Source organism: Nesoenas mayeri, assembly GCF_963082525.1.
Source record: "Nesoenas mayeri genome assembly, chromosome: 23".
In the NCBI taxonomy this organism is placed as follows: Eukaryota; Metazoa; Chordata; class Aves; order Columbiformes; family Columbidae; genus Nesoenas; species Nesoenas mayeri.
The window spans coordinates 2,133,281-2,149,862 of NC_137574.1; the positions used below are offsets into that span (position 1 = coordinate 2,133,281).

The window sequence follows — 16,582 nt, forward strand, 5'->3', positions numbered from 1 at the left end:
ATTTTTCATGTCACTTGTAAAATGTCTTTTGTGAGATCCTTGGGATTAAAGTTTTGGTTACAACTTGTTGTTCAGTATTTAACTCGAGAGCCTGCTGTAGACATTCACTTTGCAGAACGCGCTGGGTCCTATGGTACAACTCGATTCCAGTGAAATGTGCTGGGCAGCATGGGGTGAGTTGACACTCGCTGTGTCTCACGGTAACACCCCTGAGAGCCGCTCAAAGCTGCTGTGGGGAACCCATCACCTGCCACTGCTTCACACATCTGGGCAACAGCCAGGGCCTTGTCCTCTTGCTGCCATTAAGGCTGGCATTACAAATCCAGCCCAAGTGAGCTTGGCTTCTAGCGTTGTGGTGAGCTCCATCACACTTGCTCAGAAAACTGGAGATTGAAAGGTTCACCACTTGTTTGTTTGGTTTTTTGCATCCTGGATGTGGATTGCTAACAACATAAGGTGTTCTTCACATCTCGGTTTTGAAATTGCAGGTCTGTAAACTGAAGCTTTGCATGAAGGTTTCACCCGGAGTGTAAAACTGTGGCCTAGCTGGAGCACAGCAGAGCTCCCTGGCTGCCAAACGGCTCCTGCTTTTCTGTATCCAAGAGGAGCTCCATCAGTTACAATCCTGTGCACTTAGATTAAATCTGTCAACAGTCTCGGTGTTTAATTTCCTTCACTGTGGTATCCAGGCGGGGACAAGATTCTGACAACGCTGTAAATGGAAAGAAGTTCTGCTGTTTCCTGTGCTACCCGGGGAGGGTTTGTGTTGAGGGGGTGGATGTGCAGCACACTGTTTGTCACAGCAGCTGAGGCAGAGATGTTTCCATCTTGTTCTTTTTAAACTAATAAGTACTATTTATGGTTGAACCTTATCTTAAAGGCCTTTTTTTCTCATAACCTGTTGTGTCTGAGGAGGAGTTGAGGAAGCTGGCGTTGTGCACCATCGCGGCTCCCCAGCAGAGGTCGGGGTGTCCCCGCCAGCCGATGGCCCCGTCTGCCTGTTCCCTGTGTGGTTTGCTCACAGAATGTCGCGGCTGCTTGGGGATGTTTGTGTTGGTGGAGCGGCAGCCAGCGCTGAGCTGGTGTCATGTGCCACCTGCAGCTGCCTGCCCGTGTTCAGTGCTGCGGCTGCCAGGGCTGGTTTGCAGGACTGCAGCTCTCTGTACATGGTGCTTCCTTTTGTGGGTATGTGACAGGGAGGGAACAAAGGGGACAAGTGGCATGCAGTAGTTTAAGCTATCAAGGCGAATCCAAGGCGCTGGAGACTGCCTGCTGTGGGGAAGCAGGTTGTGGTTTTCTTGTGTGAGGGAGCCCGCAGAACTCTGTATATCAGTTTTGTGTTCCTGATGTCAGATTTTATTCTTCAGCTGAATGAAGTTGGCGCTGAAGCTGGATCAGTGCTGCTGTTCACAGCGGACTGCTGTGTTTATGTCACTAGGTGGGGCCTTGGGAACAAAATTAGCAACTTCTAAAGATGGGAAATACATAAGTAGTGGCTGTGCACAGTGCTTCTCCCACGGTATAATTAGTAAGTGTTACGTTTAATGCAACAAGTTCTCAGATTTAATGTTTCCACTTTGCTTCTATGAGAGGGTGATGAGACTGGGAGCACTATTGACATTGTGGCAAGTGGTTTTGCAAAGAAAGGGATTTATTTCTTTTATGTAGATGCTCTTTGTTTATGGCGGAGAACATGATTTTAAGAATGTGCCTTGCACTTAGAAACAGGAGAGGTTAAATATGTTCATTCTTCCAATGGGATGTGTTCCACCGACCTGCAGAGAGGTTCAGCACACCAGAGTCCTGCTTGGGTGAGAAACTGCAATCTAGTGAGCGCTGACAGGGGTTCTGCTTGAAAAATTCATGTTTCAGGTGCTTTTGGGGAGCTGCTGAAGTTCACTTGCAAAATAAAAGGCAAGTGATGCCTCTACCTGCTGTGTGAGCAGGAGTGACAAGTGCCCTGGCAGTTCTGCAGCTTTTCTCCTCTTTTCACTTCCCAGTTTTACTTTCTCCTGCTTGTGATCTCATCGCCACGAGGTGGCAACATGTCTCCTGGCAAAGCTCCGCCGAGCATCTGAAACGTTGACAAACTTTAATCCCTGTCCCCGTACCCGTCTTCAAATCATACCCTGAAAATCCTGTCCCAGGACGTCAGCTAAACTCACCGTCATGAGTCATCCTGCTCTGGTGCTGATGTAGCACAGCACCGCTTCAAAATAAAGTGAAAAAATGAGCATCAACCCCTTTAGCAAACAAGGCTGAAGGGCAGAAGGTGCAATTCCAGTAGCTCCAGTTCGACCTTAGATCTCAGCACGAGGCAATAAGTGTGTAGAGGCAGGTTGGGTCTCCCTTCCCCTGTTGCTCAATCCTGGCCAGCTCCGATTTCACACCTACACCTGCCAAAAATACGCAAAATAAAGACAATTTTTGCTTGGTGTGACCATTGCGATTGTTTAACAAAGCAGAAGCAGCAGCATCCCCGCCCGCGCGCCGGGAGCGTTCTGGCTTCCTGGAAATCCTGTCACCGTCTGGCTTTTCTGTTTAATTGCTGAAGTTCTGCTGCGATGCTGCCCTCAGTTAAGTTTTGTTAGTGCCCTTCAAACAAATACTGTTGTGGACTAAAATAAACACGAGGTCCAGACAAATATAAAATAGACGATGCAATGGGAACGCTATGTTCCCAAGTGATTCATTCATCTTATTATTTAATAATTTAGCAGCTGACATAACTTGCAGTTGAACAAATCTTCGCATTGATTCGAGGGGCGTTTCTACTCCGTCCTCAGGAGGAGTTGGAGCTGTCAGATCTGTAGGAGGGATCCCGGTGGGAAGGGAAACGTCCCTCCTTCCCAGCTGGATTCTGCTGCTGATTTCAGCGATGTCGCTCCCCAGAATTCATCCTGTCACCACCACAGTCACACTGTCCCACCTTCAGGTGCTTCACCAGCCACCACACACACACTGATCAATTGGGATGTACTGACGGTGTGTGCGACAGCACCACAACGACGCTGGTAGAGCGGCGCGGCGATGCCGTGTGCCGCGGTGCGCGAGGCCCTTGGCAGCGCCGCAGCCTCCGCCGGCGGCCCCGGTCTCAGGGTGTGGCGGTGGTATCAGGGTGGGGCACCGTGTCACCCTGGGTGTCACGGAGCCGGCTGGCACATCGCTCCTGCCAGCTGTGAGACAGCTGCCTTATCTCTGCCGCGCGCAGACACCGCTTTGCCCAAATTCTGCAATTTTCAGCGGCGGCGCGGCGAGGAAGCCCCGCTGCGCCGCCCGGGCCCGGAGCCTGGCGGAGGGCTCACCGCTGGTGTTTGCCCTCGAATGTTTGCAATCACTCATTTCTGACTAATCCCAACGTTATTTGCCGTCATATTAAAACGCGGTCGGTCAGCGGGGACGCCCGCTGGCTGGGCTGAGCGCTGTGGGGCCTGGCGCTGGATTGATGGGCTTTTCATGCGTTACCGCAGCGGCTTGTTGGGAGGAGGTTGCCGCAGCTCGAGCGATAGGCTCCAGGTGTGGTTACGCTACTGCTCCTGCCAATAATAATTCTTCCTGCTGCCTGCTTGACAAAACCTGGGTGGTTTTTGACTTACAAGTTCAGGTCTTGATGTTTCACAACCTCCCTCCTCTCTTTGCAGTATATTGCAGTTTATTATCTGTAAATCTGTTTCCTACAAAGCTCAAATTGTTACAGGAGGATCAGAGGGGCTGTGGAGCAGCATCCCTGCTGGCGGGTGACACATGGGGCGTTTTTAACCATCTCCAGCCTCTCTTGTGCTACTGACAGCAGCTCCATGATACAGCACATTTCCTTTCCCTGATGTAAGCTGGAGTCTGGCAGGGCGGTAGAGAAACCAGCCAGGGAGCCTGAAACCGAAAGAAAAAGGGTTTATAGTGGCACCTGGAACTCCCCGGCTCAGATCCGTGTTTGGTGGAAGGAGCAGAGCTGCCCCGCGGCACCGGGACCAGTGTGTCCCCATCGGCGGGTCTGGCCTGGCTTGGTGCCGGCGCTCGCTGTCACAGCCGGCGCAGGTTCCGTGGGGGGTGAAAGCTGCTCCGTCACCCCCAGCTCCAGGAAATGCTGCTCGGCACGAGCGACACGTAGAAGGCGAAGTGCCATCGACCCTTACCCCGGCGTCTAGGTGGTGGCTGTTGCATCGTCACCTTTACTGGAAGTTGTGCACACACATCTGTCCCCTCCCATTACCACTGCTCCGCACAGAACCGTGTGCCAGCGCGAGTCACTGAAAGACAGCCGTCTGTCTGTCTGTCTGGGACACATATTCTGTGCTCTGCCCTCGCAACCCATGCCATTTCGGGCATCACTTTCCTGATAGTTCCATGGGTGCGATCTGCCCTCCCCTCTGCCCCAGCCCCACTCCTCGCCTCCCAGCACAAGGGCGCAGTGAATCACGACCCCGTGCCCGAGGGAATAACGAAAGCTGCGGCACAAGCAGGTCGCGGGAGTGACACACGGGAGGGAGCGGAGGGACTCGCCTCGCAGACGCCCCGTCCTTTTGTCCGACTGCCCCGGGCAGAGGGTGCTCCGCCGAACCGCAGATTATTTTTAAAGCACGCGCGGTGAGCAAGCGTTAGTCAACAGCTCGGTGTGCTCACCCCCTTCACAGTGATAAAGGGCCGGATCCTGCTCCTGATGGATTTCAGGAAAAGCCACGGCTCTGGGAGCAGTAAATCCCTCAGCAGCAGTGCTGTGCCAAACGTGTCACCCGCTGGGGAGAAGTAGCATCGGTTGACAGCTTTCCCATGGGCCCGGCTGCACCCAGAGCTGCGGAGGGCCGAGGATCTTGTGCGCTGTGTGGACGGGAGTGAATCTGCCTCACACTCCACTTGGTTATTCCCACCCACACGGCAAATCCTGCCTGAAGTTCCTGGTGGGGCCTGGAGAATTGTAGAATCACAGAATAGTTTTGGTTGAAAAGCCCCTCAAGATCATGGAGTCCAACCATAACCCACCCCGGGCACTGCCCCATGTCCTGAGAACCTCATGTCCGTCTGTCCAGCCCTCCAGGGCTGGTGACTCCAGCACTGCCCTGGGCAGCCTGTTCCAATGCCCCACAGCCCTTTGGGGAAGAAATTGTTCCCAAATCCAACCTCAACCTCGCCCGGTGCAACTTGAGGCCGTTTCCTCTGCTCCTGGCGCTTGTTCCTGGGGAGCAGAGCCCGACCCCCCTGGCTCCAAGCTCCTTTCAGGCAGTTCAGAGATCAGAAGGTCTCCCCTCAGCTCCTGTTCTCCAGCTGAACCCCCAGGTCCCTCAGCCGCTCCATCACATTGTGCTCCAGCCCCTCACCAGCTCCGTTCCCTTCTCAACTTGCTCCAGCACCTCAAAACCTTTCTTGCCATCAGGAATGAATGTAGATGTCCCTGTCCCCCCCTGCTGCCATCCCCCTGGGATGCCTCCTCTCCCTCTAGAGAACAACTGGCTGCCAACAAAAACCTTGGCATGTTTTGAATTATTCCCCACAAGGGGCTCTGCAAAAGGCTGGAGCGCGGCCGGCCGCACGGTCCTGCCCTGCTCACGGGTCGTGGGCAATGAGGTGAAGCAGCAAGAAAATAAAGGGGCAAACGAGCCCGAATTCGAAGCCAGGTACCCCCTGCCGCCCTCGCCGGGCACCGAACAATAAGGCTCTTTGCTGCCAGCCGAAAAAAAACACCCACAAAGCCTCCAAGCTGCTCATGGAAAGTCAGTGAAGCAATTACGTTAATGACTATGAATGGGGCTAAAAACAATCATGGATGAAAATGAGTGAGGGGCCGAGTGAAGCGACCGATTCATCGCCTGGCTCCGCATCCAGGAGTATTTCCAGTAAGCAAAGGCCCCGTTTTAGGGACTGTCTCATCCCCCATTTGTGCTCGGTGGGACTCGGTTTCCACTCTGCTGGGTCCGGGGTCTCATCAAAATGCCTTCATAAATGGAGCGAACAAGGGCTGTGTATGGCGGGGAAACAGTCAATTAACACGATCTGAGTTCTTTTAGGGGCAGAGTTAATCAAGCGTTCAGTGTTTTGTCATTCTTGTCTTTCTTTCCTGGGAAAATCCTATTAGTATAAAATCACTTAATTGGGCACTTCAAAGAGCTGATGGGAAAACAGCCTTTGCCGGGATATAAACGCCATTCAGCCCAACACTGGGTTCATTTAGACTTCTGCTGGAGCGTGAGTGTTTCATTAAGAGCCTTCGCCTTGCCCACTTAAAAGAAAAAAGCTTGTTAGTAGAGATAATAAAAACCAATAATCTTGGAGATTTGAATCTTGCTTAAGAGGGTTTTTAATGCTGGAACCCGCGGAATTTCGGGGTTTGTTCTCTTACCCCTGTGGTCAGTGTGTGTCAATGTGAGCCCGGGGGTTTCACACCTGCATGGGTGTTCCTGCCAGGAAAAGCTGTTTGGGGAGGGACAGTCGCCCTGTGTCCCGTGGAGGGGGTGACAGCCCGGCCCAACCCGTGGGCTGTAGGACGGTGCGTTTTGCAGGATTGAGCCCCAAATTGAGCAGGGTCGTGCTCGTCCCCGCTCTCTGTGCTGGGGTGGAGACCCCATGGTAGTTCCCCCATTCTCAGGTTGTTTCCCTGCGTAGAGATTCAGGTTTTTGCAGAGCTCACATTTATCCCGTGTGCCCTGGTCTGTCATTGCAACCCTGTCCCGAGTGGGCTGAAGGATGCCCGACTGCCCAACTCTTGGCTGTTTCTTCCCCCTAAAATGGTTGATCTACCAGGAATATTATGTTTCCCCCCAAAAAAAAAACTTCACACACACCTTGAGCCCCCGAATTCCAAACGTCCTCCCCGCGGGGCAGAGCTGGCTGAAGAACCACGCCACCGCTCTGCTTTGCGGGCAGAGCTGGCAAGCCTGTGTCTGGGAAAACATTTCCAGGTCAATTATACTCTTAGATATTAACGACATTTTGTGTTCAGCCTTTACAAAACCCTTACACGTTCACGTGCATTTAAACCGGTTCTGAGCCCATCAAATGCACCGCGCTCCATCCTTGGCACGACGTTTGGCTCTTCACTTTGCGGTCAGGATGACCCGACGTGGCTCTGCTCTCCCCATCCTCCGCCTCCTCGCCCACGGCCAGACCATCCAGACCCTCGTTCCTTCCCCCAGTTCAAAGCGTTTCCCGCGCTGAACCCCCCGCCCGCATCCCCCCGGCTGCCCCTCGTGTCCCCGCAGAGGATGAGACCGGGTGTCAGAGCCGATGTGCTCGGGCACGTTCCCGTGATGCAACCGCGGCCGCGCCGGCGCTGGGGACGGGCTGAGTCACGCACAACGTGTTCGCATCCGCGTCTGCAGCGGCGTCCGCTCCCTCCACGTCTGCTTGCTTAATATTTAGTGTTTTCCTTATTTAAGGAAATTTCTTTAATGTATTCCTTTTTGCTTCCAGCCATTAGGATGGAGTTTGCAAGCAAATTATAAGGACGGATTCTCGCAGGTGGGGGTTTGGGCACCTCTTTGGTGCTGGGGACGAGGGGAGGCGGCAGCTCCGACGGTGGCTGTGGAGAGTGAGAAGGAAACATCCATCTGATCCTGGTCCCCGCGCCTCCAACCTCCTACTACTGTGTGTTGTTGGGGCCGAACATGAGTCACCTTTGGGATTTTTTTTTGAGTTCCTGCGCCGCCTTCTGTATTAATCACACTTTTTTTTCCCCTTTTTACTCCTGGTGGTGCCGCTGCAGAACTGACCATGGACCGTCTGACCCAGCCCCGGCGCCGTTCCTCTCCCCACTTCCCATTTCCAGTAACCCCTGAGGTCTCCCCAGTGCAGCTGGAGCTCCCAGCTCGGGGGCATGAGGATGAGGAGCCAGAGCCGAGTTTGCACCAGCCCAAACCTCCCTCCCCATCACGGGGTGCAGGGACCAATCCCCCACCCCACCAAAAATCACAGAGATATTTACAGACTTGATTTCCCAAAGGAAAAAAGAGAAAAGATGGATGTGTGATTAATTTTGTGGCTGGTTTTGCCCCGGAATGTGTTCCCCGTGAAACCGGGGATGTTCGCACCAGCCGGGCTGGTCGGTATCTCGCATCACTTTGCTTTTTTAATCCTCGCTCTTGCATCAGCGGTTTCTGGAGTCCGCCGCGGGTTGCACAAGCGAGGCCACTCCTTCCTCCAGCACTTTGGGTGCTCGTTTGAAAAGCTTTGATGTTCCCGTTCCCTTTTGCATATTCGGGGGGCTTTTCTGGATTAAAAAATAAAGGCGTATTTGAGCGGCGAGCAGGGTCAATGCTGCTCCGCCCGAGGGTCCCGCTCGCAGCTGGCGGCTGCGCTGCCCAGGGGTGATGCCCATCCCTTGGTGCCCAGCGCGTCTTCCTCGCATCCCGAGGGAGCTGAGCACCGAGCTGCAGCCGGCGCCGAAACGATCCGATCTGCTGCTGCATCCCGCCCTCCGCAGTGCGGCTGCACACGCTGCTCCTGGCCACCGGGAGCAAAACTCACTATCCCCGTGATGAAAGGCTTTCCAGCCCCTCCGCTCCTCTCCCTGTGTGTTACTGATGGAAAGACAGGGTGTATTTGGGAGCGTTTGGGTGCAGACCGCAGCTTTGGCAGGATGGTTTCTCTGCAGTGTTGATGTTAACTCAGGATGCTTTCACGTTTCCCATCCCTCTTTCTCCTCTCCTCCCCATCCCACCGTGCCCGTCCCAGCCAAGGGGCTGAGCAGCCACCACGCACCCAAGCACAGCCCCTTGGCCGGGCCAGCGCCGTGGCGGAGGGTGGGTGATGGGAAACCCTCCCGCAGCGCTGGGCAGCCTCCAGCAAACATGCCCAAACATATTCTCCAGCTGCTCGGCCACTGGGAAGCTGCTGGTCCAGCCGGGCAACACACGGGTGTTTCGCACACCAAGAGTCCTGCTCAGCACCCACCAGCTCCAGGGCCTTTGGGGGTGCTGGGGTCTCCCAAATGAGCACTTTAATTTGGTCTTTGTCACTTGGAAGCGTGTTGTCACCTTGTTGCGCCCCGCAGGAGCACGTGTTTGCATCCTTGCTGCCCAAGTGGTGGTGCCCGCAGTGCCTGGGCAGCTCACGCTGTGCTGGGGGGGTGCTGCAGGATGCGGCCCCCCCGTGCCCTGGGAAAACTCCAAGGGCATCAGCTCTTGTGCTGTGGGGCAGGGACAGACCCACGGACAGGGAATGGGGGTGGGTGCCCCCTGTTCCGTCAGTTTAACCCCGGCAGCAGCTGCCCGGGGTTCAGACCTTTCCTGCCTGTGGATTTGGACGCATTTTCCAGATAAGCCACAGATCCCTCCAAATCCTCCCCGCAGGTTCCTGCAGGACATGCACGGACTTGTTCCTCCTCCTCATCCCTGCCCGAGACCCGCACCAGCAGATCCTTCCCCAAACCATATTTCTCTGGCCACAGCCGGGTGCTGCGGGTTCAGCTGCTGAAGCAGAACCAGACCCCGCGACAAAATGCAGCAGGAGAGGCCAGGGACAGCGTGTGCGGCCCAGGAGGGGGTGAGCAGTGCCCGGGGACCTGGGGAGCATCATCCCAGGGTGGCTTCGAGGTTGGTATCCAGAGGGGCTGAGTCTCCCCTTCCTTAATCCGTTGTTCCCCTTCCCACAGTGACCCGGTGGGGAGGAAAGTTGGGGGGCAGTGGGGACACCCCCCGTCCAGCCAGCTAAAGTGCTGCTCTCTAAGACATCGCCCCATGGGGAGGGTGCACCCCTGTACCCCTGATGGGGGGTCCCTGTACCCCTAATGAGGGGTCCCTGTATCCCTGATGGGGGGGGTCCCTGTACCCCTGATGGGGAGATCCCCTCACCCACTGCTAGGGGGGTTACCGATGGGGGGGTCTCTGTACCCCCTAGGAAGTGGGTCCCTGTATCCTGTAAAGGGGGGTCCCTGTACCCCCGATTGCGAGTGTCACTTCATCCCTAAACAGTGGAATCCCTGAACCCCGTGATGGGGGGTCCCTGAATCCCCTACCAGGGGACGTCCCCGCCCTCGGTGACCGGGTCCCAGCACGTCCCGGCCGCACACGCTCCCGGGAACGGGGACCGGGATGGGGACGTGTGCGGGGACAAGGACGGAGGCGGCTGCCCCGGGGGCCGGGCCGGGGCGGGAGGGAAATCCCGGGTGACGCGGTGAGCAGCCGAGGCCCCGCCCGCCGCGGTATAAAGCGCGGGGCCGCGCCGGGCACCGGCCGCCGGGAGACGCGACGGTGAGTGCGGCGGCACCGGGGCGGCCCCGCGGGAGCGGCGGTCGGTGGCTCCGGCCCTTCCTTCCCTTGCCGTTGACTAGGGGGGTGTCACCGGGGGGGCCGCCGGTGTCCGGCTCGGGGGTGGGGAGCGGGAAAAGCCCCGCAGCGGGAGCGGGCGGCGGGTCCGCCCCGGTGGCCGCGGCCCCAGCGCGGAGGAGGGAGCGGAGGCGCTCCCGGTGGCGGGGCCGGGGGTGGTTGTGCCCAGGAGGGGGCGATGAGGACCCCCGCCCCCCCCCCCGCCAATCCCCTGGCGGGCGCGGAGCCGCGGTCCGGGCTGAGTTCGCCCCCCCGCGGTGGCGGGGCGCGCTGCGGGGCTCGGTGCGGGGCGCGGCCGCGCAGCCCCGGCGCGGAGCATCCCTGCGTGGGGGCGGCCGCTCCGCGGTTGGGATGCGGATACCCCCTCCCGAGGGCTCCGGAATAGCCCCCGCGGGCTCATTCCTGTGATGAGCGGGGCGGTCTCTGCCCCTTCCCCCGCGGAAGCCCCTGGCGTGGGGTCCCCTCGGCTGCGGCTCCATCCCCCCCGGTGTGGGTGCTCCCAGCCCCTCCTGCTTCACCAGCTTTGCCCCAACTGGTGTAACTGGTCCCGGGTGTTGCAGGTGCCTGTGGGGCTGGTGAGGGTGTATGTGTGTCCCCGGGAGCGCCGTCACCTCCCAGCACGGCTGGGTGAGGTTTTAGTTCAACCGTGCACCTGTGTCACCTCCTTAGGCAGCTCCTGGGGCTCCTCTCCAGCTGGGCTGCAAGAAACCTTGAAGCTCTGGCTTTGGAGAGGCTGCTGAAAGCAATGCCAGCCTCGTGGGAGGGAACGGTGACCTGGCCCTTGTCCTTCCCTATTTGGTGGCTCTTGGCAATCTGCACCCATGAGTCAGGGCGACGCTGTTATCTCCAGCGTGGGGCTCCGGGTGGCACCTGGGCCATGGCGGTGGCCCGAGGACGGGGCGATGGTGGCCCGAGGACAGGGCGATGGGCGCCCAACGCCGGCGGGGAGGGCTGGCGGGAGACTGGTCAGGGTGTCACCGCTTGTCCCCCACCCGGTACCTGCCAGGGCTTGCCTGGACATGCTGGGACTTGCCTGGCGGTGAGGTCACCCTGCTCATGCGCTGCCAGGAGATAGGAAACTGCATGTCTATTTTTACTCAGAGATGCTCAGTCTGGGTTGGGGTGGCCCTGGGGATGGAACGTGGCCCCACCAGCCCCCCAGATGGAGGGGCTCCAGCTGCCCACCCGCGTGTTGTGGGGGGGTGTGCCTGGCGATGTGGTGCAGGCGATGTGGAGGGGCTGGGGGTGCTCAGTTTGGGCAGAAGTATTTCCTACAAGAGGCTGACACCCCATCTGTGGGGATGATTGAGGATTGGGAGGTGCAAGCCCAGGGGTCTGTTGTGATCCTGGCTTTGGGGGTCCCAGGTTGTGCGAGCAATGACAAAGCTGTCTTGCACACAGGGATTTTATTTCTGTGAATACTTTATTATTATTTTTAAAGCAGATTTGGTGAGCACAGCTCTCTAAACAGGGTCGAGCCTTAGCTCTGAAAACCATCAAATCCCAGAGTGTTGTTTGCTCTGATAAGGAGGTTCCTCATAACCACGAGCCGTGCGAGGGATCCATCAGCCCCACACATGTGGAAGGGAGGGACTGCTCGAAGGAAAGGCTCTGCCACCTACCGTGAAGGTCAAGGCTTTTGGCACCAATTTGAAACAAAACAAACAAACAGGGTCTTGTCTCCGGTTACCCAACAGCTCCTTGCAGCTAACGAGGGTGGTTAACAAAGTGGTCAAGCCTGTGGCATGTTCTTGCAATTGCTTAAAAGGCTTCCTTGGGTTCTTGAGATGAAGAAACTGGCCAGAAAAACATCCTGTTGCTTCACTTGCCCGTGTGCCAACTTGCCCTGTGCCTGCGTGGAAGTGGGAGCTTGGCCTCTGCCCAAGGCACCACTAAAATCCCAAATCCGAGTCCAAGATGAGCGCGGGCGGGCAGAGGTCCGCTCCAGGCTGCCTTGCGTTAGAGCCCAACCCAGCTTGTCCCACCTTGGCCACCACCTGCTCTGCCGTGGTGGCAAATGTGCCAGCCCTTGGGCTTGCCCGCGGTTTGCCCAACACCCCGTAACTCGCTGTGTTTTCCTCCCAGCCCCACGATGCCCCTGTCTCAGAGCAGGGCCAGGCAGCTGCCGTGCAGCAGCAAGGTGTGCAGGAACCTCTTTGGCCCCGTGGACCATGACCAGCTCCAGAATGACTTTGAGGACCTGTTGAGGCAAAACCTGGAAGAAGCTCAGCAGCGCTGGAACTTCGACTTCGAGACGGAGACCCCCTTGGAAGGACACTTCAAGTGGGAGAGGGTCTTCCTGGATGACCAGCCACCCCAGGAGGTCCGCAGCCTGGTCAAGATCACCGGTGGTGAGAGCAGGAGCTCCTTGGTCCATAAGGTCTCCCCCAAGAGCCGTCTTGGCAGGATTTGCCCTGAGGAGTCTCAGCAGAGCTTGGAGATTCATAGGGCTGGTTCCCCAAAGAGCTTGAAGCGTGGGCAGAGCACCATCAAAGGTGAGGCCTGGAGGGTTGGTGGCACTCCATGCATGTTTGGTGGCACTGCTGGTGTCATGGCTTCCCTGGTAGGGACAGATGGAGGGGACAAGGGCGCAAGAGCCCTGCCTGGCTCCTGGGCATGGGGAGGGACCACCCTCCATGCATCGCTGTCCTGGGAGAGCAGAGTCCATCTTCCCAGGGGAAGAGGCTGCAGACTTGGCTGCCTGTTGGTTGCTGGGGGTGAGGCAGGGGGCTCACATCAGGCTTTTGGGTCTTATAGCTGAAGATGCCCCAAAATAGTTCATGACCCTCCGTTCCCATGGCCTGAGCCTGTCTCTGAGGTCAAGGGTTGGGTGGGAATGCAGGTGAGACCAAATAGAAGAGAAAGTGGACACCTACAGGCTCTTGTCTCCAGGAACACGTGGTGGTGGGTGGGTGGCTCTAAAACCCAGTCCACCTGGGCCAGGTTTTGGGTGCTTCTCTGGGGACACCTCCCTGTTCCCCCCACTGCTCCTGGTGGGCTGGGGGCACTTTCCAACCCTCTTTTTCTGCCTTCCAGACTTCTACAGCTCCAAGCGGAGGATCGTCCCCAACAAGCCTAAGCCGTGACCTGGTGGCACTCAGCTCTGCCATTGGGAACAGCTGCTGACACTGTGCCCTGGGGGTGTCTGTGGCTCTTTCCCCCACCCTGGACTGTGCAAGCTGTCTGTACAAATCAATGTAGAGTCTGTAATTCCCTATTTATGAGTAGCTCGGGGGTCCTGAGGGACCTTCACTGTGTGCAATGTAGAGGAGTAGCCCACGTCGAGGGTTGTAGCCCCACGGAGGGGACAGAGAACTGAAACAGGACCGGTGGGACTAAGGTGTTTCCCTGCCTGCAGGCAAGAAAGTGTCTTCTACCCTGTGTTGGTGGGACCAAACAGCATCCTTGCGCTGTCCTGCTGTGGTCCTTCCCCTGCCTGGGGGCTGGCCATAGAGGACACTTGTGTCCCAGCCACCTGGTGGCACCAGATATCTTTAAGAAAGAGTCACCCACATGGATCGTAGTGCCCTGGGACAGCCTGGCCCTGAGGCCACCCTTGCTGCTGGCACATGGGGGTGTCCTGTTCCCAGCAGGATGGACCCGGGGTGGCAGGTCCATGCGCAGAACCAGAATAACAATGACGTGGGGGCTGTTCCTCCCCACAGCTGCTTGGGGGAGGAAACGCTGTCCCTGGGCAGCCCCTCCCTTTGGGTGACTCACCGCTGCTGTCACCCATCAGTTGGTGACAAAGTTGGAGGTCCCCAGCGCTGGGCTCATTGTGGGACCAACACTGCCTGGGAGGCTTCGGGGTTCCCTGGACTCTGCTGACCCAAAATCCCACTTCCTTACCTTGTTCTTGGCTTGTTGAGTGGTGCTGCTTGTCCTGCTGTTCCTGCTCCCTCAGCACTGACCGCGCTGGGGACCTGGCCGGGTTGGGCTGCTCGAGGGAGGAAGGAATCCTGCTCACCAGCAAGGATGACATTGAAAGATGAAATTGTAGCTTTTTTCCTGGACTTTTTCTCCTTTGGGATTGGGGGGGAGAGGACCCTCACCTGGCTCTGTCTTCGATGGCCTCTGGGACCAAGTGATGTCCTGGAGCGAATGCCGCTCGTTCCCAGCGCTGAAGGATCAGTCCCTGCCCTTGAAGGACTCGACACTGTCAGGTCTCAGCACTTTTGTGGGGTTCATCTCCTGCTCTGGTGGATTTGGGCTCTGGAAACTGGTGCAAGATGGTCCCAGGCAGAAAAGGGACGGGGTCAGCCTCCCGCCTTGCACCGCCATGCACTTTGCTGTCAGAGAAGCTGGCAAGCTCTCAGCACTAAATGTTTATTTATATATATTAAAAAATAATTGCTATTAAGTGTATGTGGGGGGTGAAGGGGAAATCCCTGTTTGTCTGTAAGTGAACTCTGAATAAACACTTGTGTAAGGGAATTGGTGTCTCTGTGTTAATGGGAATAACCGTGCTGGGTCAGGCTGTGGGAGGAGGATGCTCAGGGGGCCTGGGGGTCACTGTGGGGGTGCAGCCCTGGGCTGGGGGGAGCAGAGGAGGCTGCAGCACAATCCTGGCTGTGGGACGGGGCTGTCACAGCGCTGGGTGGAACAGCATCAGTGCAGGTAGAACATCATCAGCACAGGTGGATGAGGGGCTGGGGTGGCTGAGGGACCCGCTTTGCTCAGAGCAAAGAGGAAACAGCTGAGCCCTGAATTTGCCCACAAATGCCCAAGTGTTGCACCCGAGTTGGCTGCGGCTTCCTTAGGTGAAGCGGTAAAAGAGGGGGAGCTGGGGGGTGTGATGGGGTGCAGCTGGTTCCTGTGAGAGATTCCAGCAGCTTGATGGGGAGAGACGAGCAGAGCACCAGCCTGTGAGCCAGTGCATTAATCTGAATTATAACCTAACGATAACACTTTGTATTTCACCTTATTATTTTAAGATTTTACTTGGTTTTTTTTTTCCCATTTTGCAGTTGAATTGGAGCAAAAATGCATGTGAGTGGCCTGGTTCCTGCCCTGGCACAGCGGAGCGGTTGCAGACTGTGGCTTTGGTGCTGCTTCTAAAGCTCATTTCATAATTCAGGCAGGAGCCTTGGACAGAAACAACATCAGTGCGAGCAGCACAGTGGGGGGACATCTCCACATTTGGGGCCAAAGAGTGTATTCTTCAGGTTTGCTCTGTCTTTGATGGGATGTTATAATCTGTGGCTTTATAGTCTTGTAGTGTGGGTTATTTGAACTCTTAAAGTAACATTTGCTGTTTCTCTGATGCTTTTCCTGTGCACAAAACGCCTTGGGCAGCCCATTGCAAACAAGGAAACGATGGGGACTTCTGCTGCAGTTCCCGGTGACACCAGCAGCGCCTTTGCTTTGGGATCTGGGGAACTGGGGGGACGGTGACCCCATGTGGGTCCTTCCCGCACCCCGCTCGCGAGGCAGCAAACAGGAAACGTGTGAGCGCCGGCAGTTGAGCGTAACCCCAAAGCGGAAAGTCGCCTTGAGCAAGAGACAAGATGAGAGCTCGGGGCAGGTCGGGTGCCCTCGGTGCGGGACCCGCATCCCTCCCCACAGCCCCGCTGCCCCCCGCGCCCCGAAACTGAGGGTCCCTCTGGGCACAAGGGGAAGGTAAGACTTGCTGTTCCGGGGAGAGCTTGTGTATCGCTTTAAAAAATAGAAAAGCAAGGGAAATATGAGGTTTTGCTCACAGCTGGTGAGCCGGGGGGATTTTCTTGGTGACTGTGGTTGGGGGCAGCAGGGCGGCAGGTCACTGGTGATGCTGGGGGGTGCGTGGTTCCCATCCCAGCCCCCCCGCCTTGTTCTGTGCCTCTGTTGTGTGGTGGGCAGGTAATTGGGGGCTCCCTGTTGCCTTCAACGCCCCCACCTGCCCCCCGGAGCTGCTGGGGGGTGTTGGTGCTCCCATAGAGACCACTGTAAAGGCACCCGGGTTCTGTCCCTGGTTTGCTGGGTGTCCTGTGGGGCTCCAGGGGCTCCTTGAGACCCTCTCATGTCCACATGTTGCTTGTGGATGCTTTAGGGTGAAGGGGACGCTTTTGGGGCCAATTCCCACATTTCCAGCACACACTGGGGTTTAGCAGAATTGCTGTTCGCACTGCAAAAGGGGCTGGAGTGGCCGGGGGGCTGGAAGCTGTGACCATCAGACATGGCCCAGGGCGTCGTGGTTTCCTCCGCTCATTTTTTTGGCTTTGCCACACAGAACAGCCCCTCGTGGGGGCGGCGCAGCGGCTGCTGGTGACATTGCCACCCACCCAGGGCAGGGGGAGGGGAGCAGAGCAGGGGGGTTCCAAGCTCAGACCCCATAAGCTGGGGTGAGTGCG

At 57.1% G+C, this 16,582-nt stretch overlaps 1 protein-coding gene across 1 annotated transcript; it reads left to right on the plus strand.

Annotated features, from left to right (window-relative positions):
* The first annotated feature begins 10,171 nt into the window (after positions 1 to 10,171).
* CDKN1A (cyclin dependent kinase inhibitor 1A) lies at positions 10,172 to 14,660 on the plus strand. The gene is made up of 3 exons (XM_080358264.1): positions 10,172 to 10,178; positions 12,339 to 12,748; positions 13,290 to 14,660. The coding sequence occupies exons 2-3, from the start codon at positions 12,346 to 12,348 to the stop codon at positions 13,337 to 13,339; spliced, it is 453 nt and encodes a 150-aa protein (XP_080214390.1). The 5' UTR covers positions 10,172 to 10,178; positions 12,339 to 12,345; the 3' UTR covers positions 13,340 to 14,660.
* Positions 14,661 to 16,582: the final 1,922 nt, after the last annotated feature.

What these genes read in the sequence shown, in the direction of transcription:
- CDKN1A (XM_080358264.1), top strand. Translation starts at nt 12,346, where the DNA reads ATGCCCCTGTCTCAGAGCAGGGCCAGGCAGCTGCCGTGCAGCAGCAAG. An exon ending in TGGGCAGAGCACCATCAAAG is followed by an intron (nt 12,749 to 13,289) that starts GTGAGGCCTGGA and finishes TCTGCCTTCCAG; the next exon opens with ACTTCTACAGCTCCAAGCGG.